The sequence below is a fragment of the Myotis nattereri genome (assembly GCF_964212035.1).
Source record: "Myotis nattereri genome assembly, chromosome: 4".
In the NCBI taxonomy this organism is placed as follows: domain Eukaryota; kingdom Metazoa; phylum Chordata; class Mammalia; order Chiroptera; family Vespertilionidae; genus Myotis; species Myotis nattereri.
The window spans coordinates 37,801,781-37,829,598 of NC_138079.1; the positions used below are offsets into that span (position 1 = coordinate 37,801,781).

Sequence of the window (27,818 nt, forward strand, 5' to 3'; positions counted from 1 at the left end):
GACACTATTATCACTTTACAAACGGAGACGGGTCGGAGACGCTGCCTCCCCGTGCTGTACTACCGAACACCCCCCAGGACTTCTCCAGCAACGAGACCCCAGAGGCATTCCCTCTCCTCTTCCAAGCCCATCGCTGCTTTCACTCAAGGAACAGGGTTCTCAGGGATCTAACGGAGCAGCCACACGAAGGCAGCAGCCACCAACCTGCTAGGGAGAGGTGAGGCAGAGGCACTCTCCGCGCCAGGAGGACCCCGTGCCGCACCATGGGGGCCGCCATCTTGGACTCTACCAAGGCGGCCGTCGACCGGGGGGTGGCAGGCGGAGGAAGGGGTGGGGCCAGGCGCGCCGACGCTCCGCCCCCCCCGGCTCCCGCAGTTGGTGCGGCCCGGGACGGCATGGCTGTCGCACTCCGGCCTCGGAAGCAAGCCGTCCTGCGGGCGCTGCGGGCCTTGGTGTGTGCTGGGGTGGGAGGCTCTGGCTCCGCCGGCTGCCGCTGCCCCCTCGGAGGTATCCGCGGGCTCGCGCCGTGAAGGCGGGGAGGGATGGGGCCGAAGGGACCTTTACACCTCAGCGGGCATCACGTTGGAGAAGTATCAGCGCCACGGCCACTTACTGGCCTGGAGCAGACGAGCGTGGCTTCGCGCGTGTGTGCCACGAGGACCCCTGGGTGTCGTGGACACCCACGTGCCTGGGAACCAAAGGACAACCGGGCCGGGGTCTTGACCTTGGCGCTGCGGCATCCCCTCAGAGGGGGCGACGTTGCTCACCCCTCTGGGGGGCGGGGCCTGGCAGAGTTGGGGGGCCGCTAAGGATCGATCGATCGGAAAGACCTTGAACAGGTTCCTTCATCCCTACAATTAGTTATCCCTTCATCTCTTCGTGAAAATGAACTTGAAAATGCCGATGAGGGATACAGTATGGAACCCTTTGTATCGGGCATTATTCTAATGTATTTACAGACATTCCTTTTCTCCTTACAACACCCAGTGACCGGGTACCATTCTTTTCTCCATTGACAGGGGAGGAAGCAGCAAGAATAATAGCTCATGTGCCCGAGGTTAGAGGGAACTGGTAGGGGAGGGATTTGAACACAGGCAGCCCACAGTAGAGTTCTGCTGCCACCCTTCATGTGGACTGGCTCTCCATACAGCATCGTTTTTGTTACCTTTTCAGTGCAGTGCCCAGAGCTTCTTTTGGTGGTTGATTCTTTGGCCACAGCCTGGCATCCTAAAGAAGTGATGTTTCCCAAACTCATCGTTTCTGCTGAGCTGTGGCTAGTGGTTTCTGATCTATCCTGAGGTTACTGAGAGTCCACATGAGAGAGGCCATACTCCTCATTTCACAAATGACAGGCCTGGGGATTCCAGTGGTCACGCTATAGCTTTTTCCACTGCACTGCATGCTTCTACCTACATAAACCAAAACGAGACATTCCTGTTTTGCATTTAAACAATAGCCTTAAGTTTGTTTGTTTTAAAATCCCCTTGTTGTCCCTTAACCAGATGGTGAAAGTCTATTTGTCTTTCAGATCCCAGATCCCTGCATCCCATCCCCATACACAATTAATCATTAGCTCCTTTTGCACACATAAACATAACGTGTCTTGCTGAGGATTTGCATTATCTGGTATTTGGAGATGCTTTTTCCCCCACCAGGGTGACTGTTATATTTGTACCTATCTAGATGAATTATTTACACTAAGTGAATTAGTTATTAGAGACGGTCCTGTTATTTGCCAAGTATAAAACAGTCAAAATGATACTAGTCTTTTCTTTCTCTATTTTTTAGCTAAAAGATATCTACTTACAGATAATGTTGTGAAATTGAAACAATTTCAGCAAAAGAAGGTGGCTATTGCGTACAGTCTTCCTGGTACCAGAGGTAATTGAATCTGTTTTGTTAATTCTTACGTTGTTCTGTCATTCAAGTTTTCTCTATTTCTGTCCCTGTTCAGTCTCTCCTTCGGTGTCTCAGAAAAATTGATTTGTTCTTAGTTTCCTAGTCTACCCTGACATGCACCTTTCATCTCATTCTCTACTACTGCAGAGTCTGCAGCTCCCCTTTTATTCCGTCACCCAGAATCCCAGAGAAACACTAAAACCAGTCCTCCTGACCCATGCCACTCAAAGGTTCGTGGATCAGCAGCCACTGGGAGGTTGATTGGAATGCCAAACCTCAGGCCCTAGATGACTTGTATGCACAATGAAGTCCAAGAAGAACTGCTCCAGATGACTGGTGTTCAAACTTTTTGATGAAACCCTTAGTAAAAAAATACACTTTATGTTACATCTCCAGTCCCCACATACATAACTATATATAAATGCAATAAAATGAAACAAAACAGTGCTGGATGTGATGATGCATGTTCATATTTTCTACCCTGTGCTGGAAAAGTCAATAGGCTAAAACAAAGATTTATTTTAAACCTTAGCAAAATATTGACAATTATTGAGGCTGGGTGATGGGCACATGGGAGGTCAAACTACTTTTAGGTAGTTTGAAAACTTTTATTATAAAAAGCTAAAAATGCAACACCACCACGTAAGTCCTATTCCTTTTCAGCATCTGAGAAATCTTGTTGCATTCTTTCCCCCTCTCCTGCACACTGAGTTTTTTCCCAGTCCTTTAAATCCCTTCATAAACACAGCAAGACTCTCCTCTCTCCTCTCTTTTAGTTACTCTTTTATTTTCTTTATTCATTTTTTTAGCTCTTCTTCCTTTACTGTCAACTGTTTAAGAGCACCTATTTAACACTTCTTGCTTCTCTTCACTCACAGTCCAGCCCTCTGGAAATCAGTCTTCCTTCTCTGCTAATCATCTATATATATCAAAGCCTAATATGCAAATTGTCCCCATGGGAGTTTGACGGGGAGACCAGTTGCTCGCTATGATGTGGGCTGGCCACCAGGGGACAGTGTGGAATGAAGGAAGGCCCTGGCCGGCAGCCAGGGAAGGGAGGCCCTAAGCCAGCAGGTGGACATCCCTCTCGCAGTCCAGGACCCCTCGCTCCTTACCACCTGCCTGCTCACTGCTCCTTAGCACTGCCACTGCACTCACCAGCCGTGAGCCTGCTTCTGGTTGAGCGGAGCTCCCTCTGTGGGAACACACTGACCACCAGGGGCAGCTCCTGCATTGAGCATCTGCCCCTTGGTGTTCAGTGCACATCATAGCGACCTGTCATTCTGGCCGTTCAGCCGTAATGGTTGCTTAGGCTTTTATTATGTAGAATACATAGTCAGTCATGTGTTACCAAATCCATCACTGTTTTAGGTAACTTTTTATAAATATATTTTGTCCCCTTGACTAGACTTTGCTCTTTCAGGGTAGGAACCATACCTTTTGTGCATAAGAATTATCAGATATTAAAAAACTAGAGGCTCAGTGCACGAAATTCATGCACTGGTAGGGTCCCTAGCAGCTGCTGGCTGCCAGCCAGGGCCTCCCTCCCTTCCCCCGGCCAGCCCCGCCCCCTGGTCGAACTCCTGGACAAACTCCCAGTTGAGGGGACAATTTGCATACTATGCTTTTATTATATAGAATACATATTCTTGTGCTCCTGTTCCCAGAGATTCTGTGTTGGACAGTCTTGAGTGGGGCCTGGGCTTTGCCCCTGTGACCCAGATACTTTGTGTCACACACCATCTCTGACACTGCCAGGGTCCAGCCCCAGCGGTCCAGGGGTTCCCAAAGGTGTGGACGGAGTCGGCGAAGAATGAAGGACAGGGAGACAGCGTTCTCTCTTTATTCTAGGTGGATCCTCCTGTGCCTGGCTGAGGCCACAGAGAGAGATCCAGAGGCAAGCTGAGCCTTTATTTTATAGTCAGAGGTAAACAAGGTAGTGGTTACCATAGTTACACTGTTCTTGTGAGTTTCACTTGTTTTGGCAGCTCTTGGTGCACCTCCCTCAGCCAATTAGCTTCCCAGATAAGATCTAGGGAGCATCATAAGGTCAAGCCTAATTATGCTAAGAGGACTGTGCCCTCTAAGCTGGGACTTGTTTGTGACTTTGCCAACAGGTCAGTCCGAGGCTTAACCCTATAGCCGCGCCCCACATGACACTACTCAAGGGGACCGGCCCATGATGGGAGCTGCGAGGCTGTGAGCCCCTCTCGGTGCCCCTTTTTGGTGTGCCAGGTTCTGGCTTCCCCTTCTCCCAGTCAACCTCAGGGATGGTCACCCTACTGTGCTTTCTTCCAGAAACCTATTTGAGCAGCTTGGAGGAGAAATTGACCCAGAACAAGCTCATCTTAAAGGAGGAGCTGAGAACCTTACTTCATTTATGTGAGTCCCGCGATGATGTGGAACTGGCTAAACATGTCATTTACAGGTGAGGCATTCCCTTAGAATTCTGCCAGTCTTTGTCTCTTCTTACTGTGTTCTGTTTCCTGAGCAATTTCATCCACTTCCAAGGTTTAGGCGTCACCGATGACTGCCAAATCTCTTGTCCAGATGCCTGCCCTGGGCTCTAGACATTTATATTCATTCTTCTAGCAAACACTTACTGGGTTCCTACTACATGCCAGGTGCTGGGATAGAAAAACAGGTAATACATGCCCCAAGAAACCAGCAGTATACTCACTAACTCCACTTGGACGTCCCTTAGGTCTTCACATTCAACTTACGCAAATTTCTTCCTTTTGCTGTGTTTTCTATTGCACTGACCAGTCACTCAGGGCAGATATCTGTGAGCCTCTTTCCCCTAATCTCATTTGTTTCCCTCCCTGACAGGATAAGAACTCCGACTGCTTCCACATTCCTGGTGTCTCTCATCTCTAGCCTTGCTCTCTCTGTCCCTGTTCCCAGTATCTTAGTTCAGGCCTCAGTGTCTCTCGCATGGATGACCAGTGGATTCCTAACTAGTCTCCCTTTTCCAGGCGTATGCCTATTCTGTGGCGTCTGATCCCTTGTCAGAGTTTCCCATGTCAGAAGGAGCTCACACAAAATCATAGTCTGCTGTTAAGAAATCCAGCAAAGGTTTTGCTCCCTTGGGAGAAAATATGGGCTTCATTTCAGAAATTAAGTTCATTGCTTCTTTTCACCATTCTTTAAAGATATATTTCCATACATGGGCCTGCATTTATATTATACATTTATAGGGATAAAGATAAGGTATTCATATATAGAATACTGGAAGAATATATACCGAAAGTCAACTGTGGTTCTCTGGGAATTACACATTTTACATTTTTTGTTTGTCTAAATGTGTACTTTCTGATTTCTCCAACTTGTCTATAGTGAACATTAGCAATTTTATAATGTGAAAAAATTAATGTTATTTTTAAAAAGGACAATTAAAAACTAAGTACAGAAAAACACCAAAAAAGTAGGAAGAACAATATATTCCAAGTTCTGTTTCAGGTGTCTCTAGCTGCATAACAAACCACTCCGTGGTTTAAACAGCCATTATTTATTATTTCCCAGAGCTCTGTGGGTCAGGAATTGAGGCCCGTCTCAGCTGGACGGTTCTTTGTTGGTGTAGTAGACTAAAGTCACTTGCTCATCTGCAGGTCACTGGGCTGAGCTGGGAGGTCCAGGAAGGCTTCACCTGCATTCCCGATGCCTCAGTGCTCCTCCACCTGGCCCTCTCCTTGTAGTGTCTCACCATTCGTGAGGCTAGCTTGAGCTGCACTAGCCCATGGTCAAGTGGGAGCTGCAGGCCTTGTAGAGCTGCCCAGTAGTGGCACAGCTTCATTTCTGATGCATTCTCTTGGTCAAAGCAAGTGTCCAGCCAGCTCAGATTCACAGGGAGGGGAAAGGATTCCACCTCTAGATGGATGGGTGGAGCAGCTTGCTCATGCAGGGAGAGGAGGAATTAATGGTGGCCCTCTTTGGGCCTATCTACCACTTCTAAGAAACTACTGTTAATATCTTGATATACTCTTCACCCTTGAACAACACAGGACTTGGGGCGCCAAAAATTCACATAGACTTAAGTTGTAAATTAACATCGTGGATTTACAACTGCAGATAGAAAATACATCCCTACCAATTATTTTCATACAAAGATATTATGATTTTGATAGGATCTATTTTACATAGTTGTAATTATTACTGTGAAAAAAATATATATATATTTTTGTTTTCTAGTTAGTATTATAGCATAAGTGTTTTTGCTTGTTAATCATATGCTTAGGAACCACATTTTAAAGCATATACCATATTGCATCGTATGTTTGGTATTTTAATTAACTGTGCCCCTGTTGTTGAATGTCTAAATGATTTCTAACTTTTCATCAGTATGAATAGTGCCATGATTTATACTGGTGAAACTGTATGCATAAAACTTGTTCTTTATTTCTTTTTTGGGTTCAGAGGGAGTGAACCTTTTAAAGGTTGTCAGGATAAGCTGCCAGGTTATTTTCTGAAATTTATTGTGGTTTATAATCACACTATACCAGCAAACCTAATTCTGTTATTTGTAATGATTAAGTTAAAATCATTAAAAATAACAGTTGTAGGCTAAGTAAAGAAAATAATCTTATGTAGTTGAATCATTTAAGACCCTCTGGATAGCTTTACTACCCAAAGCTATCAGATGTTTAAAAGAGAAATAAAGCAGGATAAAAATTTGAACACTCTTTCCACTCTGTTTTTCTTGTGAACATTCAAAGTATGACTCATCCTTCCTTTATTGATGCTAATACTCTCTGCTCAGTTGCTGCCCTTCACTCTACTTGTGGACAGCTGGGCAAGTGGGAAGATGGGTGGGCCAGGGCCTAACCAACCCATCTCCTCTCTTCTGAGACAGGCGGCCCACGGCTGGGAAGAAGTATAGGGAGCTGAAATAGAAGGCCTTTATTGGGCCAAAAGTGATGAACAACCCAATCCCATCCTAATATTGACCATATTGGTTTACAGAGGGATTTTTAGATCCTCTAACTGGAACCAGAAGGTGATACATTATCTCTGTGACTTTCTAGGACTTTTAATTAGAACGAATGTCATTAAAATTGAGAAAACTTTTCTTTTTGTTTTGTTTTGAATCAGGCATAAGTTTCTCATGAGACTATTTACTGAGATATATTGAGTTTTAAAGATGTTTTCCTCAGCGTGTCTTATATTTTATATGGAAGACTAGCTATGTGCCAGGCATATTGCCTCATTTAATCCTCACAAAAACTCCGAGTTCTCTTCTTAGCTCCATTTTACAGATAAGGAAACTGGAGCCCACAGTGATTAATCTGCTCATGGTTACAGAGCTGGGATTTGAACTGATATTTTGCAATGAGAGTTTAAAAATCCTTATTTATTACACTATCTTGCCTTTTAATAACTTATTTTTCCAGTTTTATTGAAGTATGATTGACAAAAAATGATATATATTTAAGATGTAACAACTTGATACTTTGATATAACTTAATTCTTAACTTTGTAATGAAGCAATGAATATTTTTGTAGCTTCTGTAATTGGAATTTGAAATGTACCTTTAAAAGTACACATTGCCATTCTATTTGGCAGTATATAAGCTTAGGATGGACTGTGACCTTCCTCAGTGATTTCAGCAGGTTAAAGAATATTCTGTTATTTGTTTTTTAAATCTTTGTTGTTGAAAGTATTACATATGTCCCCCTTTTGTTCCCCATTGACCCCTTCTAGCCTGCCCCTGCCCCAGGCCTTCACCACCCTGTTGTCTGTGTCCATGGGTTATGCTTATATGCATACAAGTTCTTGGGTTGATGAGTATTCTGTTTTTTAAAGTCAGAGCTGTCCCTGTGGTATTTGGGATTTATTCACATAGTGAATGAATCTTTCTAAAATCTGATTTACATGTAATCATGAGGTACTTGTTCTGTTACCAGATTGTCTTCTTAGTGTCTAAAGCACAAAGAGTTGGCTATTGAAAGTGAAGTGGTGCTAGCAGTTTGCAGAGCTGTGGTTCTAACTGGCAGGCTGGCCTCCGGAAGAAATCTCAAGCCACTCTCTTTGAAATTTGCCTTTTCCTAAACCTGAATTTTTAGCTCACATATGTCTTTCCCAAGGTGAGGATTATCTGCCATCCTAGATGTAGATGAAGCAGCCTTGACAGGGACAGAGCAGCACCCCACCCCTTTCCCTTGCACCTCTCTAGTTGGGCCTGTACAGAGACAGTGCATTCTGATGGGCTCACAGATGCAAGACCCCTGCTCTTCTCTGACATATGCTCCCACTCAGGCAGTCCTATTGGGTTGTTGGTAAAGTGAGAAGATGATTACAATGTACATTTTCCTCTCTTTTATTTCACAGAGTAAGTGGGCCTCCAACACACCTTGTTTATTTATTTGTTTACTTAAGTACCTAAGGTATTTCTGCACTCCAGGATTCCTCTGATTATCTTCAGTCTGCAAGCTTCCCCTCCAGACTGTGAGAGTACCTCATTTTGTGTGTGTCCCCAACACCTAGCCAAGTGCATGTCTCGGCCTGTCAGTTCCTTTCCCTGCGTCCCACCATTTGGCTCATTGAATCATTTTTATTAACAGGTACTATGTAGAGAACAGAAATGTCACACTGGGAGAGTATAAGTTTGGACCACTTTTCATGAGGTTGTGCTACGAGTTGGATCTTGAGGAGTCTGCAGTGGAGCTCATCAAAGACCAGGTTATTGTCTTCTGATTGCCTTCCCTGCCAAAGTGATTTCCTTGTGCTGAGGATAAGGTGTTTTTCATGTTAGGAAAGGCATCTATTTATCTCCCATATACACATTTTTGTTAGAAAAAGGCTGCTGGGCTGAATGAATGAGCTGTTCCCCGCATTTTTAAGGTTTCTTTGGAGCCAGTTCCTATGAAGAGGTAAAGGTCTCTTTATACAGATGTGGAAGAGGTGTAAGTACAGATTGCAAGGTATCTACCTACCTTGGATGTGTGTCCACCTGGGACTGACATCCTCCTCCTTTTGAGGAGCTTTTGCTGGGGACAGTTTAAGACAGGTTGCCATTTAAAGCTTGTCTTTCCTGTCCTTCACCTGTGCTTCTCTCCTCTTCTTGTACTTTACTTCTGGTTGAAAGCCACATTGTAAAGGGACTTTCCATTTTTAAAATGCTTTCACATATTCCAATTTTCTTTTCCTAAAAACAGTAATAGCAATAATTATTTTTAAATTATTTATTGAATATTTACTATGTCCTCGGCTTAAGCGCTTTATATGTTTCATCTGTTTCCCACAATAGCCCTGGTGAGCGAGATACTATTATTATTTATATTTTACAGAAGAAGAAACTGGGACTCTGAGACAGTATAAACTTATCTATTGTCAGAAGCATTGGTTAAATTTTGGGGCTGGGCTGGCCACCTGGGACATGTTAGTATTTTTAGGGACCACCATAACTAAGTTGTCCTTGTGCCTCTTACTGTTTTTCCTATAAAGGGTTCTGTCTGTGGTGGAGCTGTTAACTCTCGGCTTGCCCCTCCTTTAAGAATACCCATGCATTAGAAAGATGACCATAGTATATTAGTAAGCAGAGAAAAGGTGGTTTCAGAACAGTATGGAGTAGTTTGAGCCCATTTTTTTCTAAAAGAAGAAATATTCATACATATTTACATTTCAGTGTATATGTATTAAAAATATGGAAGGATAGACACTGAACTGCTGCTTATCTTTAGGGGATAAAAGTGTAGGAAATTCTCATTTTTTACTTTAAACAGTTCTGTATTGTTTGACTATTTTACAATAAGCAGGTCTTAATGTTGTAATTTAAAGAAAACAAAAGTTTTACTATAATAAATCATAGCCATGAGTATAGTGATAAAAACAAATAGAAAGTGAATGTAAAGTTTTGTTACAGTTTTTAGTTACCTATGTGTGAAACATTCATGAATGGGTGAGCTTCCTGGAGTGGGATAAACTGGATTCCAGTCAAATGACATAAAACCTAATCCTGCTTCCTCCTAACTTGTTATGTCCCTTCCCAGAATCCTGTGGTGTGGCCAGTGCGGTAGCCACTAGCCACATGTATCTCTGGAGCCCTTGGACTGTGACTATATGTATAAAAGTAGGTTTACAGTTGCTCATTTGAAAAATAATAATAAGTAATGATACAGGAATAAACTGTGTTTTGCGTACTTACAACTGTAAAACTACTTTTGCCCCACCCTGTACATGGTGTATTTTAGATATTTGATATAAAAAGGAAAATGAAAAGTACTTTTTAATGATTTTTTTAGTATTGATTACATGTTGAAATTATATTTTGGATTTAGTGCATTAAGTAACTTTATTAAAACTGATTTTACATATTTTTTACTTTTTTAAATGAGGCTACTTGAAAATTTAGAATAGCATACATAGCTTGCCCTTGTGGCTTGCAGTATTTTTCTATGGACGGGGGTGCTCTGATGGCTTCCCATCCCACTTAGAATAGAACTCAGACCCCTCATCATTATCTAATGGGCCCTTTATGTTGTCTCATCTCCTGCCACCACCTGGCTCACTTCATTCTGGGCCTTGTTCTTTCTCAGACGTGCCAAGCTCCTGGCCTGAGACTGGAATGCTCTACACCTGCATCACTGAGCCTTTCTCCTTTACTGCATGAAGGTCTCTTCTCAGAGAGCCTTCCCTGTTCCCTTCCCATCACGTTCTCCACCCATCTGTCCTGTTCCATTCTTCTTCATGGCTCCTATTGAGACTTTAGTTAAGCTCCACAGGTGACCAGCCCACTGGTGTTCAGGGCAGGCTCTGTGTCTTGTGTGTCACTTTTTGCTCTCAGCACCGAGACAGGAGCCGCATAGTGGGCTCTCAGAAAGGACAAACGGAGCAAGGCTTCCAGCGGCACATTTGATAGCATGGCATTCGAGGTGCTGAGGAAAACATGTTGAGAACATTTAAAAATGTTTTAGTGAATAATTATTCACTAGATAATAATTATGATGATTAAAGTGAATTATTTTAAAAAGTGAACAATCAGCTCTGTTTTGTTTGCCAAAAGAAGGTACTTTACCAGTGTTCGACAACCTCATTAGTCAACAGAGCCAAATATCAACAGTACAACGATTGAAATTTCTTTTGAGAGCCAAATTTTTTAAACTTAAACTATATATGTAGGTACATTGTTATTAACTGAATTAGGGTACTCCTAAGGCTTAGGAAGAGCCACGCTCAAGGGGCCAAAGAGCCGCATGTGGCTCGTGAGCCGCAGTTTGCCGACCACGACTTTAGACATTCCTGCCTTAGCCCTCAACCGTACTTCTAGCGGCCATTTCATGTTGTTATGCTGCCACCCAAGTCCCAGGCCCACCCCACCAGTGTTGATTGGCTTGTTTCTTTTCTCCTAAACATGGCAGAATCACCGTTCATGAATATGTTTTTCACCGTATTTCTGAAGAGATTTCTTACCAGACCTCCTGCCTCTTGTTAAATATACCTATTGCCAAAGGCACGGCACCCAATAGAGTGGGCAGCATTTAAATTTTTTTGTAAAAGAAATCCTTGGTGTATCAGAAACTTATTAGAGAATTCAGGAGGCCCAGTGAATAAGGTGTGCACAAAAATAAGTCCTGGACAGATAAGGATATTAATTCCTTAATAGTTTTAACTTTTAAACAAACTGTATTGTTTTTCTTCATTAGCAATTACGAGGTTTCTTCTCAGACTCTACGTCATTCAATATTTTGATGGACATGTTATTTATCAAAGGAAAATATCAAAGTAAGTATTGTAATTTATGTTTACTGAAAAATTCTGCTCTCTTTGCCTGTGTACCTGTTAGAAAAAGCAATGGCCCATACAAACGTGACCTTAACATTCCTGAAGAGTACCTGAATCAGGGAGACCTCATTCTTTATGTGTGAAAACATTGTTGCATCTTATGTCATGCCTTAAACTAAACACCCCGGATTTTACTTATGCTGACATTATAATAGGTTTTTAAATATTAGTTCTTCCTGTGTCGTTAATTTTGAAATGTAGCTCATTGCTAAATGACTTTGATAAATAGCTTTTATTGTGCTAAATACACCTTTTAGTAGATGGTGCTGATTAGAACTCTGTGGATCAGCAGTAGAGGACTCTGAATTCACTTGACTGTATTTAAGAGCCGGCCCTCTCCTGACTTTCGGCAGGTGCTTTGGAAGTATTGATCGAGATGAAAAACCAAGATGTGAAGTTCAGCAAAGATACCTATGTCCTTGCTTTTGCGATTTGCTACAAACTGGTGAGCCTATCTCCTGTTAACCTTTAGAACATTGTGGATAGTGTTTGAAAAAGGATTTGGTTTTTTTTTTCTCTGCAGTAAAATTCAGTTCCTCGGAAATCAGTTTTCCATCTGGTGCAGATATTTCCATTTTAAATGTGTTCATTTTTAGAAAACTTAAGTTAGCCATGTCAGACAGTTTTATTATGGGAAAAGCAATTTCATTACTGTCACCCTTCCCTGACAATTGTATAGATAGTGAAACAAGAAACAGTATGCTGGGCTCAAGCTCTGCTTTCGAGTGGTCTTGTTACAAGGCTCTTGCTGGACTCGGCTAGGCCAGTCTTCTCTGTGGCCCTCTCCATGGAAACCTTACGTCCTTCATTGGCAAACTCAAGGGCTGCTTTGTCCTCATCTGTGAATTTATCTGTAATCACCTAAGTTGGAATCTCCTCCAACATCCCTAATGCTACGCTGTTTGTCATGTATGTGACACTTGTAACACTGCCCACTGTTACACCACTAGAGTGTAAGCTCCTTGAGGCCTCTTGGTATGCCAGCACCTAACACCGTGCCTGATACACAACCAGTCTTTAATAAATGTATGTGACATTAAAATGAACTCTCTGAGGAAAGCATGACTTATAAGTCCATATGTCATTGCTGTGTCAGGATTGTTTCTTACACAGAGAAACTCTCTTCATTATTTAATGAATGAATGAATGATAACTGAAATGGTGCATTGACTTAAGATTCAATGACTATGCTTAACTATAGTCATTCATGCCACTGAAACTCTGGAAACTTAGCAAAACCTTCTTATGTGAAAACAAAGGAACACCAGGCAAGGGAGAAGAGCATGGGCCTTTGGGCTTCCCTGAAAGGTGAAGCAGTATCAGTTTTCCCAAGCAAGAGAGGTAGTTGGGTTGCCGTGGAAAGCAAACTAACGTGGAAATGGAGAAACTTGGAGTCTAGTCTCAATTTTAGCATCAACTGGCTTTAACCTGGTCGCTTTCCTCATTTGTGAAATGAGGGGCTTGGACTCAGGGGTCAGCCAACTTACTCTGCGAAAGGCCAGATAATAAGTATTTTAGGCCACATGCAGTCTCTGTCGCATATTTTTTGTGTTTTTATAAACTTAAAAGGGTAAAAAACATGTTAGTCATAGGCTGGATTTGGCCTGAGGGTCGTAGTTTGCTGGCCCCTGGGCTTTTAGATGCTCCTTTCCAAGCACACCTTTCTGAGATCCTGTGAAACAGAAGCCAGCAGAACTCACAGCACTTGAGCGTCAGCTATTCAGCACGGTGACACCCAGTCTTCTGACCTACTTAGAGAGGCCTCCCTGAGTGTATACTGAAGTGGGGAGAATTTACTTCTACCACTGACGGAGGGCCAGAGGACTTTTGTTTCACTCAGAGGAATCTGGAGGTGAAAATCGAACTGCTCAGCCATTCCAAGTTCCAAGCCAGTTCTGCGAACTGTCCTCTCTTCTCGTCAAGTTCAGGATTTACTGTAGGATTTGAGTTGTGAGTTATGTCATGTCAGTTGTACATAGATGCAAAGCTGATGCCACTCTCATAGCCTAGTCCACCTATTGCATGAACTAAGGAGAGGATTCAGCTTTCCCACTGCTGTCTGCTGGCTTGTGCTTCAGTCACATTCTTGGAGGGGTTTTTGTTTGTTTGTTTGTTTTTAAGTTTTCTGATTATCTGGGATTCTATCATGATTAATGTTCAAATTGGTGTTCATGTTTTCAGATATTTGACTTATGTGGATATTTTCAGATTGGAAATCCCCTCAGGAAAAGTTGTCCTGTGTTGCTGAGCTTTCCTCTATTACGTGATATGGTAGCAGGCCAAATCTTTATACTTTCATGTTATGGGACTGATGTCTAAAAACCCATCCACCCAGATACAAAGAGACCTGTATGTTTGCTGGTGAAACTGCCCCAAGTCAGAAAATTGACAAAGAGCTTTAAAAATAAAGTTAGTTTAGATTTGAGCTACTAACATATAGATAACCTGGTCTATTTGCAAATAGTCTCTATATGGATCTTAATCATTTAATAGGCTTGAGGTAGGCTCTGGGATATTCTTGCAAAAGGAAATCTGAAATACTGAGCACTGTTAATCATTTTATTCAACTTAAAACTTCATGGCATTTATTGATTGAGCAATCCCATCTCCTTCTAGAATAGCCCTGAGTCTTTTAAAGTCTGCACCACATTAAGGGAAGAAGCCCTAATCAAAGGAGAAGTCCTTGCCAGGAGAGCATGCTATTTTGCTGTGGCACTAGCTCTGAATCAGGTAAGGCTTCGGGGTGCCCATACCTGAATTGGGAATGGGAAGGATGTTACCGCTTTCATTTCTTTTATTTATTTTTCCCTTCTGGCCGTATCAAAGAAAATAAAGAGACCAGTGCCTTTGGTGCCATGGCAACCTGCATCTATACCTATGCCTCCGAAGAGTGTTTCCGTTTACAGTTAAGGGCATGACATGCATTGCTATTTTGAAGGGACTGGCTAAGATCCTGTGAAGAATCAATGGGGGAAGCTGGCCTCTGAGAGAAATTTCTCAAGTAATGAAAATGAAAATTTTAAGTAATCTATTTACTATATGATGTTCTTAGAGAAAGTGTAATTTAATGTTCTCCAAAGCTGAAACACCTCAGATGATTGAGGACTCCCACAATGAGCCCATTGTAGAATTGGGGTCCATCATATACTAGTAGTTCATAGTTAGCCCCAAATACTCTTATTTGGAAGAGACTTGAGTGATCTTTTAGCCTCCCCCTCTCACCGGACAAATGGAAACAGCTGAGGCCCAGAGAGAAGACAGGACCTCCCTATCTTCACACCTCAGTGAAGGACAGTTAAAGCTGGAACCCTGGAACACCTCCCTTGAAGAGCCCCTCCCAAGATGTCCTACTCCAAAGCCTAAGAAAATGTGAACTACTTTATGCTACAAATGTGCACAGGCTTTATTCTCCCTCGCCATTGGGAATGGGCATGGAATTGTTTTTAAATGAAAAGTCTCTTTGCTGCTGCCATAGTGACATACTGCTTCCTGCAAATATGGCTTATCTACGTAAGTCCTTGATTAGCTTCATCTTTGCCACCAAAAGGATCCAGAGAACTTGTCATTACTAGTCCTAAACTCTGTTACATCATTGTAAATGGGAATTTAGGTTTTGTACTTCAGGTTGTGCCCCTCACCTCTGAGAATTACTCTGTGGGCTCCTTCTGAGAAAGGCAGCAGTGGTCTCCTCTCACTCCTTTAGACAACCTATGCTCCATCTCCAGGATTCCCACCTCTTCTCTGGTCTGAGGTTTCTGCTATGTTCTGATTATGTCAGAGACTGTCAAAGATGGGTGTGTTGTTGTTTTTAAAGCTCATTCCAGTGGGAGAAGGGGAAATGTAAACTTTATGCCTCCCTCTTAAAAATTGGAACTTTGGTAGGGTGTTAAAACATTTAGTAACATGACACTGTTGGACACATTTTATAGAATGTGCATTCTTGATTACCAAAAATCTCTTTTACTTTGTGAATCTCAAAACCCTGGTGCACCACGAATAGGAATATCCCGACATCTTTAAATGATCTTTATGATAGCAATGTAACGTTCATGTGACTTAGGGTATAATTTGTTTTTCTTCTTTCTAGAACCAAGTGGAAAAAGCTACATCCATTTTTTCTCAAATCATGAAGCCAGAAAGCATAATCTGCGCTAATTTAAATGTAAGTGACTTCTTTACGGTTTAAAGAAAGGCTAGAAATGTACTAAAATGATGTTTAGAGTTTTTCTCTGTGTATAATGACTTGATCTCCCAAGGGCTTCATTCAATTTATTCATTTATTGAGCTTTGTGAAAGTTACAGTATGGCCTCTGTGAGAGGAGTCAACACAGCCTTTGCTTCTGGGAGTTTGTTAATAGGTGGGAAATGTAGATATGCTTAGATATTAGACATGGCTAAATGCTACAGGTATTAACAGACTACAGAAAGTGGTAGATGTAGAGAGAAGGGAAATAGACCCTCCAGTCTCTTTACCAAGACTTGAGAGAAACCTGTGTGCAAATTGTATCCTATCCATGTACGTAACTCATGGAGTATATCTGTACTGCATAAAATAGTGCTCACTCAATAAAGGTTGTCTGTGTTCATTCTCATGCTGCTAGCTAGCCATGGCCCATCTGCCCTGGTGAATAGAGTCACCTATCCCTTCCTTTCCCAAGACTGGGTGTCTAAGCAGACAGGTCAGAGTGGGTGGGTAAGCCTGAAAAGCTCATAGGCTCAAGCAGGTCTGGGAGGCCAAGGTGGCAAAGGTCCCAAGTCCAGAAGTCAGGCTATTTGAGCAGCCAGTAAGCCAAACAGACTTGGGGGCCTCCTCTGCCAGCAGGTGCCATATGTATTTTACCTTCTCTGCTTACTACTGGATATGGACAGCTCTGGTGATCCCAAGTATGTAACTGCTTCTGAGAGAGAGAGTGGCCTGCAGATACCCTCATTTCATGATTGGACAGGAGTAGAATTGCTAGGATTCCAAGTGGTTCATAGCATCATAGGAAGGAAATACAGGCGAGTGTGGTGAGTGGAGTTTTATGTGGACTGTTAGAGTTGATGTGAGTTTGTGGGGATCAGTGATTGGTGGTGAGACGTTGAAGGGAGTGAGATTGGCAGGATTTTAATATAATTTAGCTAAGGTACCATCCTATATACTTTATATTTGTTGGTTCACTTTATACAACATTGTCAGGACTATATGTCTCCATATTATACATGTGAAAATGACGATTCAAAGGATAAGTAAATTACCCAAGTTCTCACAGTTAATTACATAGCAGAGTCAGAGTTTTAACACCAACAAATCTGTTTGACTGCAAATCCCAGGGTCCCCCCGCTCCAGACCTGCAGGGATAAGGGCGTGTCTCTTCTCCGGGACTGCTCTCTCAGCTCCTCCTGAATAATGAAAAGAATATAGGACTGGAAGTCAAAAATGGAATCTGCTTTCGTGCACATATTCCGTGCCCATGCCTTTAGAGTTCAGGCCTTGACTATCTCTCTCAGTTGTTATGAAAATGTAGTGTGTTTTTTTTCCAAATGAGAAAGTGCTTTGGTGGAAGTAAAACATGAGCCTGTTGAAAGTGAAGCTGTCCACTCACAACAGGAGGAGAAATCTGAGCGAGGTGGGAAGCGCACTCAAGAGCCAGGCGCTGGACCAGCCCCTTTTCTCTGAGAGCTGGAAGGAAAGGGCAGCTGGTAAATGTGGTGGAATGGGCATGATTCAGGCAAGGACGATATGAGGAACCTTGAGCTGATCTTGACTATGAATCATCTTGATTGGGTCACAGATTTATCTGTTGTCAGGAAATTTAAAGATAGTTTTATTGTTTAAAAATTTTCACTTGGGAAATTTTTCCAAATGTCCAATCTAAATTTCTCATATTTCAATATAAGCCTATTTCATCTTCCTCAGGACTGATGAAAAAAGAGATGGTTGACATTCTCAGATTTAATAATCTTTCAGATTCTGGGTATCTGTTATTAGAACAGGTTTTTTGAAAAAAATGATTTAATGGGCCTAGCTTCTCCAAGACTGAGTCATCTACTTGGAATCCTTAAGGGAAATTTGTTAATTTTTAAGAAATGGAAACCTGACAAGTTGGCTGAGTAGAGAGTCTGTTCAATCAGTAATAGCAGGAATAAATGAAGTTTTTTCCTGATCTACTTTAAAAATTATGCCTTATACTAAAATCTTTCTCTGCTGCCAATTGGAATTTGCATTTACCCAATTATTCCCCCTCAATTTCTTTTTATTGAAATTGCTCCTGCTGCCAATATGACCCAGAGGATCTGGTTTCCCATTTGCCCAGCTATATGTGTTATATATTGAACTAATTTAGCAGATAAAATCAAAGCACATCTATGTTGACTTTGCCCTTTTAGTCTAAATTTAAACCCATGCATCTCAAAAGAACTATGGCCCCATCTTTAGCAACACTGTTCAGTATCAAAGGATTAATTTATACTTGCAAATATGTCTGAAAGTATCAGATACCAACACAGGGTAACTTTCCACTGATTCTATTTTATTTCTGATCATTTCTCTAGAAATCTGGTAGTCTCCAGATGGAGACTAATTTTGGAATTGAATTACCTTGCAAGGGAATTGACGAGTGGTTAGTTTTGCTGCTTTTATCATTTATTTATTGACACAGGTGAATGCTTTAATGCCCTTTTCTACTACTGACCAAGGTCACCCTAAAGTTCTGGCTCATGCGGGGAAGTCCTTTAGGCTGCACAGGTAGGAAAGGAGACAGGACTCACTGCTCATAAAGCCTGTTGTGGCAGCACCTCACCTGTACGCATAAAGAATTGCTTTTGGGTGGGAGCAATGTAGACTCTAAAAACACAAGCGTCTGTACAAATGAGAGGTTTTCTCTTTCTCTCAGGTAGAAAGCCAGAGGTGGTCAGTCTAGGTCTGGTGTGACATTCCGTGATATCCTCAGGGACCCAGCCTCTCTCTGTATTTCCACACCACCATCCTAAGCACGGGACTTCCATCCATTGTGTTGCTATTCCAGCAAGAAGTAGGGAGACTGGAGAGGACAAAGAAGTTACCACCTTTTAAGGGTGCTTTCCTAGTTGTCTCAACCAAAAATTGGTATTTATAAGTTATTGTCCAGAACTTAATTCCATGACCTCACCTAGTTGCAAAGAAACCTGAGAAGTAGAGCCTTTGAGTTCCATACGTCATAGCATCAGTTAAAATTAGGGGGTTCTGTCATCAAAAAAAGAAGGGCGAATAGATATTGTTTATAGCAGTCTCTACCATGCTATGATATTCTACTTCAAATATAGCAAACTTTAAAAAAAGAGAGAGAGAGAATAAAGAAATGCAAATTTCTGGATGTCTAGGGCTTCTTTTTGGTCAAAGGTATCTGATGATTTGTCAGCATTTCCCACAGCCTCAGAAAATCAGAAGTATGTGTTCTTTTAATAGTTTTTCTTACTCAAGTTTCCCTTACTCCTTGCTAATTCAATTTTCCTAGCCTTTTGTTTGACATCTGTAAGATTAAAGCAATGTGCTGTGCCCTGCTTTAGCTTTTCTTAATTGCACCCTGAGACCTCAGTTTGAAACAAGCTCCTAGCTTCAAATTTTCTCTTTGTCTTTCATCAGTAACTGCCTCATCCATATTGCCCTTCATCAGTATATTCATAAGGTATTGAACCTTACTCTTGAAATCCCTACTGAATCAGAGATAGTTGTTGGAGACAAGGAGAGAAATTAGGAAAAAAGAGGAAGAAAAGTTGAAATCTTACAGGAGCACATCATTAAAAGTTTGTAGTATGGAGCTCAAGGAGGTTTATCATTGAAAATGGCTGTGCTCCCCTTCTCCTTCATTAGTTTGAGGGTCTACCAGGTGCCAGGCACTGGAGATGTTGCATTTAATAAAAGTAGATTTGTCTTTGATTTCAATAGAACAGTCCACTGCCAACCAATTTCAGTTTTTATTAACAAGGGTGTTAAGAACTATTAAGAGTGGCGGTTTTATCCTCCTTCCAAATTATGAGTTATCTTGCTACAGTTTTGGGTGCTGGTAGAGTATATGAGATGTCAGGAAGTGAGGATGTTGTTTACACACAGCAATAGGAATAGCAAGAATATTAGCATTTTTGCATCAGTTCCCTGAGCCTCAGTTACATGGGGTGATGTGAAGAGGTCTACAGTATATGCCTCTTGTACACACTGGGTCTTACATTTTAAGAGAGGAACCCTGAATTTGGGGAACCCAAATCTGTTATAATGGGCAGTAAGCATCCCTGCCCTTTGCTCTGGGTGAGACACTGTGTCTGTTGGTTATGCAAACATCCTTGAGAAGATAGTTTGGAAAAAAGGCTATCATGCTTCTGCTCAAATGTGAGAGACCCTGGAGGGTTGTCTCCCAAGAGAGGGTATGCTCATGATTTTGCCTGTGCTTTGGGACACTGAACTTAGATCAGGGCCTTGGGATTTAGTCTACTTAGGATCATTCCATGCTGTTCTGCAGGACCAAAGGTAACCCCATATCCTATTCAATTGCTCAACAAACATAAAATGTTAGAAATGGACTATTGAGAGAACTTAGCTGGTTTGGTATATAAAAGGAATATCTCTTCCAAAAAAATTACCTTTCCTAAGGATCAAGAGCCTTAAAAATGTTTATAGCTTTTGACTTTGTAATTTCATTTCTGGGAATTAAGTCTGAGAAATTAAGTTTATTTTTTAAAAATGCATGCACATTTATCAATATGATAAAGCATGGCGCTAATTTGTTTGGTGCATTATTTTATTTATATGATGAATTGCTATACATGCACATTCATCATTATAAAAGAGGTGTTCTTTTGTTCTAAAATGTCTTTTTAATGTTGTAAGATAATGTTCTTTGTGTGATAATTGATAAAAAGAAGAATCAAAATCTGGGGAAAATTAATATATTTGGAAGATATTGCATGAAATTACAAACAATGGTTAACATTAGTTGGTAAATTCTGAGTTATTCTCATTTTATTTAAACTTTTCTATATTTTTCCAATTGTTCTAATAAATATTGGTGATAAGGGGGGAATGTGTTGCTTTTCTCTTATGTTGTTTCTGTCTGATGGAAGGCAGTTAGTAATATCATTTTGAAAGCCAGGTGCAGTACCCAGTTTTGAAAGTTCCTAAATAGAGGTGCCTCACTAGGATTTTAACCAGCTCCCACTGTTACCTGCAACAGCCTATTCTCCTGGAATTTCTCAACCAAAAATTAATAAATGGAAAAAGGTAAAGGTATCATTTACCCGAGAGCCGAGATTGTCTGATTGTCAGAGCCTCCGAATCTAGAGGCTATAGGAAGAAAGTGATAGTAATGTCACTTGGGTAAACCTTCTGTGTGCTAGCATTTTATTTAATGTTCACAATAACTAAAAATGTGAGATGTAAAGTTTCCCCCCCTCATTTTACAAATAAAGAAATTGAAAGAGAGATTAAGTACCAGCCAGTGTCACACAGCTAATAATTGCCAGCGCTGGGAATCCAGCCCCAAATCTGTGTTCTCTCCATTTCTGTCCTTAGGCAAGTGTTGCATTTGTGGCATTTTGATTTGTCCCTGGAAAACAAGTTTTTGCTGGCGGACATGCATTTGAAGGATTTTTTTTGAACTTGTGCAAGCAAATGGTTAGGAAATAGCATGAAAACGGGGTAGATGCCTATAAATATAGGCTTCTGTAACTGGCTCAGTTTTGTTTTACTTGTCTTTTTTTTTATTCAGCTTATGATCCATATTCAGTCAAATATGTTGAAAACCCTGATAGAGATACTAAAGGATGCCACAGAGAAAAATGTATCAAAATTTGTGAAAAAACTTAAGTTCTCAGAAGAAGTGGTGAGTATGTGGTTGCTGCAGAAATCATTAAAAGGTGAAGGGCACACTTTAAAAAGACCCCTCCTTGTCCTGGCTGGTGTGGCTCAGTTGGTTGGGTATTGTCCTGTGCACTGAAGGGTTGCCAGTTGGATTCCCAGTCAGGGCATATACTTGGGTTGTGGGCTTGATCCCCAGTAGTGGGTGTGCAAAAGGCAGCCAATCTATGTTTTGATCTCACATCAATGTTTCTCTCTCTCTCTCTCTCTCTCTCTCTCTCTCTCTCTCTCTCTCTCTTTCTCTCTTTCTCTCTCTCTTTCTCTCTCGCTCTCTCTCCTTCTCCCTTCCTCTCTCTCTAGAAAAATCAATAAAAATCTTCGCTGAAACCGGTTTGGCTCAGTGGATAGAGCGTCGGCCTGCGGACTGAAAGGTCCCAGGTTCGATTCCAGTCAAGGGCATGTACCTGGGTTGCGGGCATATCCCCAGTAGGAGATGTGCAGGAGGCAGCTGATCGATGTTTCTCTCTCATCGATGTTTCTAACTCTCTATCTCTCTCCCTTCCTCTCTGTAAAAAATCAATAAAATATATTTTTAAAAAAATCTTTAAAAAACAAAACCCAGGGAAGGCCACCTCCTTAGAGAGATGGTCACATAGGGCAACCTCTCTGTTGTTCCTATTGTCAGGCTTCTCTTTGTGGGTACAAAGATTTTTTCCTTCAAGCATAATATATCCTCTAAAATGCTAGGAAAACTTTTCCCTTTACATTATTCTTCCCCCACACTGTTTTCATGGGTCCCAGCCCTCTTATTCCTCTCTCCTCAAGCCTCCAATACCTTCTCCCCACTCTTCACTCTCAGTTGATGAGCTTGTTTCCTGCCTCATGGAGGAAACAGGAGCAATCAGAGGAGAAGTGCTGCCCATCGACAGCCTTCTTATGCTCTCCCTGTCTGCTCAGCTTCCCCCCCCCCCCCCCCCCCAAGCCGTAGCGGCCGCTCCCAGTTGTGCCCTGGAGCTCATCCCCTGTGACCCACTCCAGGGCACCAGTTCTTTTTAAGAACATTAGGAAGTGCTTAAACTTCTTATCTGACAGTTCAGTGGGGAGACCTTGTTGAAAGGAAGGTGTGCAGGGTTATGATATATTTAGAAGATGACCAAAGGATACTAGTATGGTAGGGACCTTGATTACAATTAAATTTTCATCAAGAAATATTGTTAGGTTATATTGTTAATAAGTATTGAACTAAACAAAATGTTAATTTGTTCAGAAAGTAGCTTCACATTCTAATTTAGAGCTCACCCATTTTTGTAGAATTAAATATTATTCATATACTTATGACTCTAATATTTATACCTGTGGTCTAGACCTATCCTCCATGCTTCATTCTTACATATCCAACAACCTCTTGACATTTCCACCTACATGTTTAGAGGCATCCAAGTCATGCCCCAAACAGAACTCTTGATTTTCCCTCTGCAGATCTGTCCTCCCATCTTCCCATCTCAGCTAATGACATCACCCATCACCAAGTAATAGAGCCCAAGTTGGGAAGATGTCTTTGATTCCTCCCTTTCCTTCACCCCCTCAACAATAAATTTTTAAAAGTTTAAATCTAAAATGTATCTCACATACATCTACTCCATCTCTGCTATACGTTTCCCAGTACATCATCCTCTCATCTGGGCTAATGTGGGGGCCTCCAGATCAGTCTCCATATTCTCATACCCGCCAGTTCTCCACACAGCTTTATTATAAACTGAAATCAGATCATGACCCAGTTTGGACCCTCTGATGGCTTTTAAAATAAATTCCAAAGAACTTACCATGGGCAACACCAAAGCCAACATTCAAGTGATGATTGCAGGAAGTGGGAGGAGGAAAACCAGGCCAGAGGGGAGAGGGTGCAAAGGAAAAGCGAGCGGCCTGTAGAGCTGCATGTACTCCGCGGTACAGAAGTCCCTCATACTTGTTTTCTGCCATTAACCTTGGCCAGCAGGACACTGAGTAACAGGGACATGGCCTCACCTCTTCTTGTGAGAATCCGCACATTCAGTCTGTCTCCCAAGACTGAAGGTGTCTTCATTCTCACCTCAAACACACTCTGAAAAACGCCAGAATGGAAAGTGTTCCTATCCTAACACAAAATGTGTTGTTGTTGTTGTTTTAAAGATTTTCAATCTCTGAAAAAACGCAGACACAAAAAACAAACTTACCACGCACTATCAAGCCCTATGTAATTTGGCCCTGCTTCCTGTTCCGGTCATTAAATTGGGTAAACTTGTTCCATCTGTACCATTTAACCCTCTCCCCCCACTTTTAAAAGACATTGGGCATGATTTTCAAGCACCAATTCTGCATTTTGTGTGTAGCTTGTGGAGTCCCTGAAGCTAGTCATTCCTCTGTGTGTCCCAGTACCCTGGTTTTTACCTCTTTAGGTCCACGCTTACATTTCTGTCCCTGCCTCTTGGAGGACAGAAAGAACCAGGGAAGAATTTTCCGTAGATGTAATGGTTGGCTTTCTTGTGTTTTTCCAGCTGGCTAAAGTGAGGGGAAAAGTGAAGGATGTGCCTGCCCTTCTGGCCACCTTTGACGAGCTCTATGGGAAACTGCACATAAACGGCCAGGTCACCACTCACAGTTTGGATGCTCTGCTCTGCCACACCCCCAAACAACTGAAGTCCCACATGGTACTCATAAACAAGAGGACAGTTAGCCGCCGGACCTTCCAGCCACTCAGCCAGTCCTTGTGGGCTGAGTAACCTTTAGTCCATCCCGCCGTGGGGTGGGTCTGAGGTGGAGGGGACTTGCTTGTAGTGAGTTATTGGCATCCTAAGAAATCAGGCACCAAACTCCAGTGGACTCTGTACTAGCATCTGGTCTCCTTAATGTCCGGGTTCATTGAGTGCTGGCTTGCTGACCTGGGAAGTTAATCCGTTTGAGGTCTAGATACAAGGGTCAGAAAGCTGAGCTCCCTCAGAAAGAGGCTTGTTCTGGTCAACTGCTGAGGATCCTTGAAGGAATATGGTCAGAGCCTGCAGTCCAGCTTCCAGCACCCATGCACCTGATAAGCAAAAGTGGAGGGAATTTCACTGTACACGGTCAGTTCTGACTAACTGAGGAGATGGTTACTTGCTGAATTCAGACATTCTGAACCCCAAGGCCACCATGCTGGGAAGTAGCTCAGGATTTTCTCACTGCTTCTGTCATCATTTACCCGTGACCCCAAACAAGGTCCGTGGGCCCTCATTTGCCATCTGTAAAATAAGAGTGCCTGTAGGCATCGTGTATTGATTGGAATTTTTCATTCAAGTTTCAGTAGGGTCAAATTTTCTCAAAAATTAAAAAAAATAAAAACGGTTCCAAAAACTTCTTAGGATTATGTTTTGTTTTCTGAGCAGTACAAACAGCCAGAATGTAGCTCTCGGAACTAGTCGGTAAGCCAGAATTCAAATGATTACGGCTTTGGTCATGGGCAAGCCATGTGCTTTTCAAAGTAAGTACCAGTGAAAACCACAGGATGCTCTCTGGATTGCTTGGTTTTCTGTGTGGGTCATAAGTACTGTATTTGTTTCTGTAGTTCATCTAGTCTGTTAGTGGGTTTCTCTTTCCTCTTTATGGATTTTTATTTTTGGTAACAAATAAATGCATCACAACAGCAGGTCAGCACTTCCTCGCACGGACCCGTTACTCACTGTCTGAAACGCAGCACCTGGTGGTTGGGCCTGGTGTCCCGAAGGCCGAGGTGATGTTCGAGCCTCCGCCGCCTTCCTCGAGGGCCGCAGGCTCCTCGGTGCTGGCCAGAACTTTATCAATATTCCGAGGCAAGAATTGTTCACAGAATCAGACATTTTAGAGAAGGAGGAATCTTCTGAGCCTCATCTTTCAGGCTGAGGAAATGACTTGCCAAATTGGGATAGTTAGTTTGCGTTGGAGCTGAAGTTCAAATCCAGATTCCTAGTCTCATACCCTCCCTCTTGTACCACATTATGTCTCTTCAGAGAAGAAAAGGGAGAATCTCTTCAGAGACGGCTCACTGTGGGGCATGGGCTCACCTCAGCTTCCTTACTTGTGGGACCAGAGATAGCATAGTGCCCACCTCCCAGGCTTGCTGTGAAGATGGAATGAGACAGATGACATTGCAGGACAGTGCCTGGTACAAAGTACATGCTATGTGAACAGTAACTATGTTACTGTCGGTAGCATTGCCAATATTTGCACCTAGTTGAAGAATTATATAAACACATTAATTCTTCCTCCTGCTCAGAAATACCGAAAGAATTTCTTTGCTTATGCTCTGTGAAACATTGGTAGCCCCCTTTAAAGAAAATTCTCTGCCTTCACAGAATCTTTTTTTTTTTTAAATCCTCACCTGAGGATATTTTTTTATAAATTTTTAGAGACAGTGGAAGAGACAGGGAAAGAGAGAAATATCAATGTGAGAGAAACACATTGATTGATTGCCTACTGCAGGGGCCTTGGCAGGGAGGAGTCTGCAACTGAGGTACGTCCCCTTGACCAGAATCAAAGCTGGGACCCTTCGATCTGCAAGCCAGTGTTCTATTCACTGAGCCAAACCATCCAGGGTGTCGACAAACTCTTAATTGCATCTTATGTGTCTTGTGTTTGGCAAACACACACACACACACACACACACACACACACACACACCCATTTGGACTTCTCTACCTTCAAAGTCCTAGGGAATAACAGGGTATGTTTCCTGTCCCCCACCTTATCATTTACCTTCTCCAGCATGCACAAAGAGCATTCAAATGACCCTGGGTGGTGTGGCCCTGGTTGTTAGAGTTAACAGCCATTCATTAGCAAAAAACAACAAAAAAGAATTTTGTGAGTAATGAATAGCAGCAGTGACCTGCCCAGCCTGGCTGCTCTGTGCAGCGGGCAGCTAGTGCTCTGTCCACCATGAGAACTGGGCTATGTGACCTGTCACCAGAAGCCTTACTGAGGGGGCAGCTTAGCACAGAGGTAACCAATATGCCTAACATTCACCCCAAAATAGTAATGATTCTGAAGGCTAAAAAAAGTCAGAGAAAAAGCATGTTCAGTTTATAGTGAGCATTTTATTCTTTGATTTCTTTGTAAAGTGGTGTTTCTTTGCATTCAATAGCTTGCCTAAAGCACCTACCTACTCTTCAGCAATTTGCCTGAAGCATGTTCTTATTCTTTAAATGAGACTATTTCACTGGACAGGACATCTTATTCCCTAATTCTGTATGTGCCTTTGTAGAGTGTTTTCACTTATTGTAAATGTCTATTGCTCCTGAATCCAAAACTCATCCTGGTGAGTACACAGTATGAGAAAGAGACGAAAGGATATCTCTTTAATTAGGTCATGTCAGGACAGTGTTGGTTATCTGCTGCTGTGTCAAAAGCACTCCAGAATTTAGTGGCTTAAAACAACAACAGTCATTTTATCATTTCTCATTCTCCTTGAATTTGGCTGGGCTCCACCAGGCAGTCCTTACAAAGGATCTCGTGGTTGTAGTCAGATGAGGGCTGGAACTGTAGACTTCCTCACTTAATATTTCTGGCCATTGATGGTAGAACCTCAGCCAGGGCCCCATCATCCACACACACACACACACACACACACACACACACACACACACGTAAACGAAGGCAAACTGCACAGGGCTTGAAAAAAATAACCCAAGATTCAAATTTAAAGCATTTTAAAATCTACAGATTTGAGAAAATTAAACTCAATACATAAAATATCCATTTAAAAAAATCACAATGGCAGAAGCTGTGATCAATCACATTTGCTATGCATTATGCATAAAAAAATACGTGGTGAACCAAATCATTGTGAATTGATTTCAATGGAAATATTTCAGAAAAAATGAAACAAAAAAATTTAAAGGAAATGGCTTGAATATATTACATTTAAAATGGATCAAGGAATTAAGTTGGCTTTAATGGCATTACTTTAAAAATATAAATGAACAAAAATTGATATTGTAATTCTGATTGAAATATTTTTTATTTGCTAACATGGAATCAAAACAACGGGATTAAAAAGTGCTCTGTTCTTATGGAGCTTTCATTCTGCAAGAGGAGCAGAGATTAAACAGATAAGTGAGCCAATGACCACATGATCACAATTGGGATAAATAATAAGTCCCGGGCAATACTCACATCATCTTGTGGCAAAGATAGCGGAGGACCTTTCCTCGCCTTTCACAGCACCAATTGTGTATGTCACTGATTTTGACACGTAAAGTCCATTGCCTGGTGTTGTCACAGAAGTTTTCTCTCTAAGTATCTATGGTGTCTCCTGAAGGCCACAGTAGTCTACATTTGTTTTAAATG

At 41.9% G+C, this 27,818-nt stretch overlaps 2 protein-coding genes across 6 annotated transcripts in view; one reads left to right on the top strand and one right to left on the bottom strand.

Moving 5' to 3' along the window:
- Positions 1 to 750, bottom strand: part of MRPS27 (mitochondrial ribosomal protein S27) — an 82,276-nt gene extending 81,526 nt beyond the window's left edge. Inside the window, exon 1 of one of the 2 annotated variants that reach the window (XM_081089720.1) lies at positions 205 to 750. In XM_081089720.1, coding sequence (XP_080945846.1) covers positions 205 to 397 — 193 coding nt within the window. In that variant the 5' untranslated portion in view covers positions 398 to 750. The remainder of the gene's footprint in view (positions 1 to 204) is intronic. The other variant, XM_081089721.1, reaches the window with a different exon arrangement.
- On the top strand, positions 374 to 24,854 carry PTCD2 (pentatricopeptide repeat domain 2). Of its 4 annotated transcripts, none has more exons than XM_081089723.1 (10): positions 374 to 452; positions 1,789 to 1,881; positions 4,198 to 4,327; positions 8,458 to 8,575; positions 11,539 to 11,617; positions 12,031 to 12,122; positions 14,294 to 14,407; positions 15,765 to 15,839; positions 21,397 to 21,510; positions 24,020 to 24,854. In XM_081089723.1, the coding sequence occupies exons 4-10, from the start codon at positions 8,516 to 8,518 to the stop codon at positions 24,242 to 24,244; spliced, it is 759 nt and encodes a 252-aa protein (XP_080945849.1). In that variant the 5' UTR covers positions 374 to 452; positions 1,789 to 1,881; positions 4,198 to 4,327; positions 8,458 to 8,515; the 3' UTR covers positions 24,245 to 24,854. The 4 variants fall into 4 exon arrangements, with proteins under 4 accessions (XP_080945849.1, XP_080945851.1, XP_080945850.1 ...); XM_081089722.1 differs by having other exon boundaries at positions 384 to 507; XM_081089725.1 differs by lacking the exon at positions 4,198 to 4,327 and having other exon boundaries at positions 378 to 507.
- Positions 24,855 to 27,818: the final 2,964 nt, after the last annotated feature.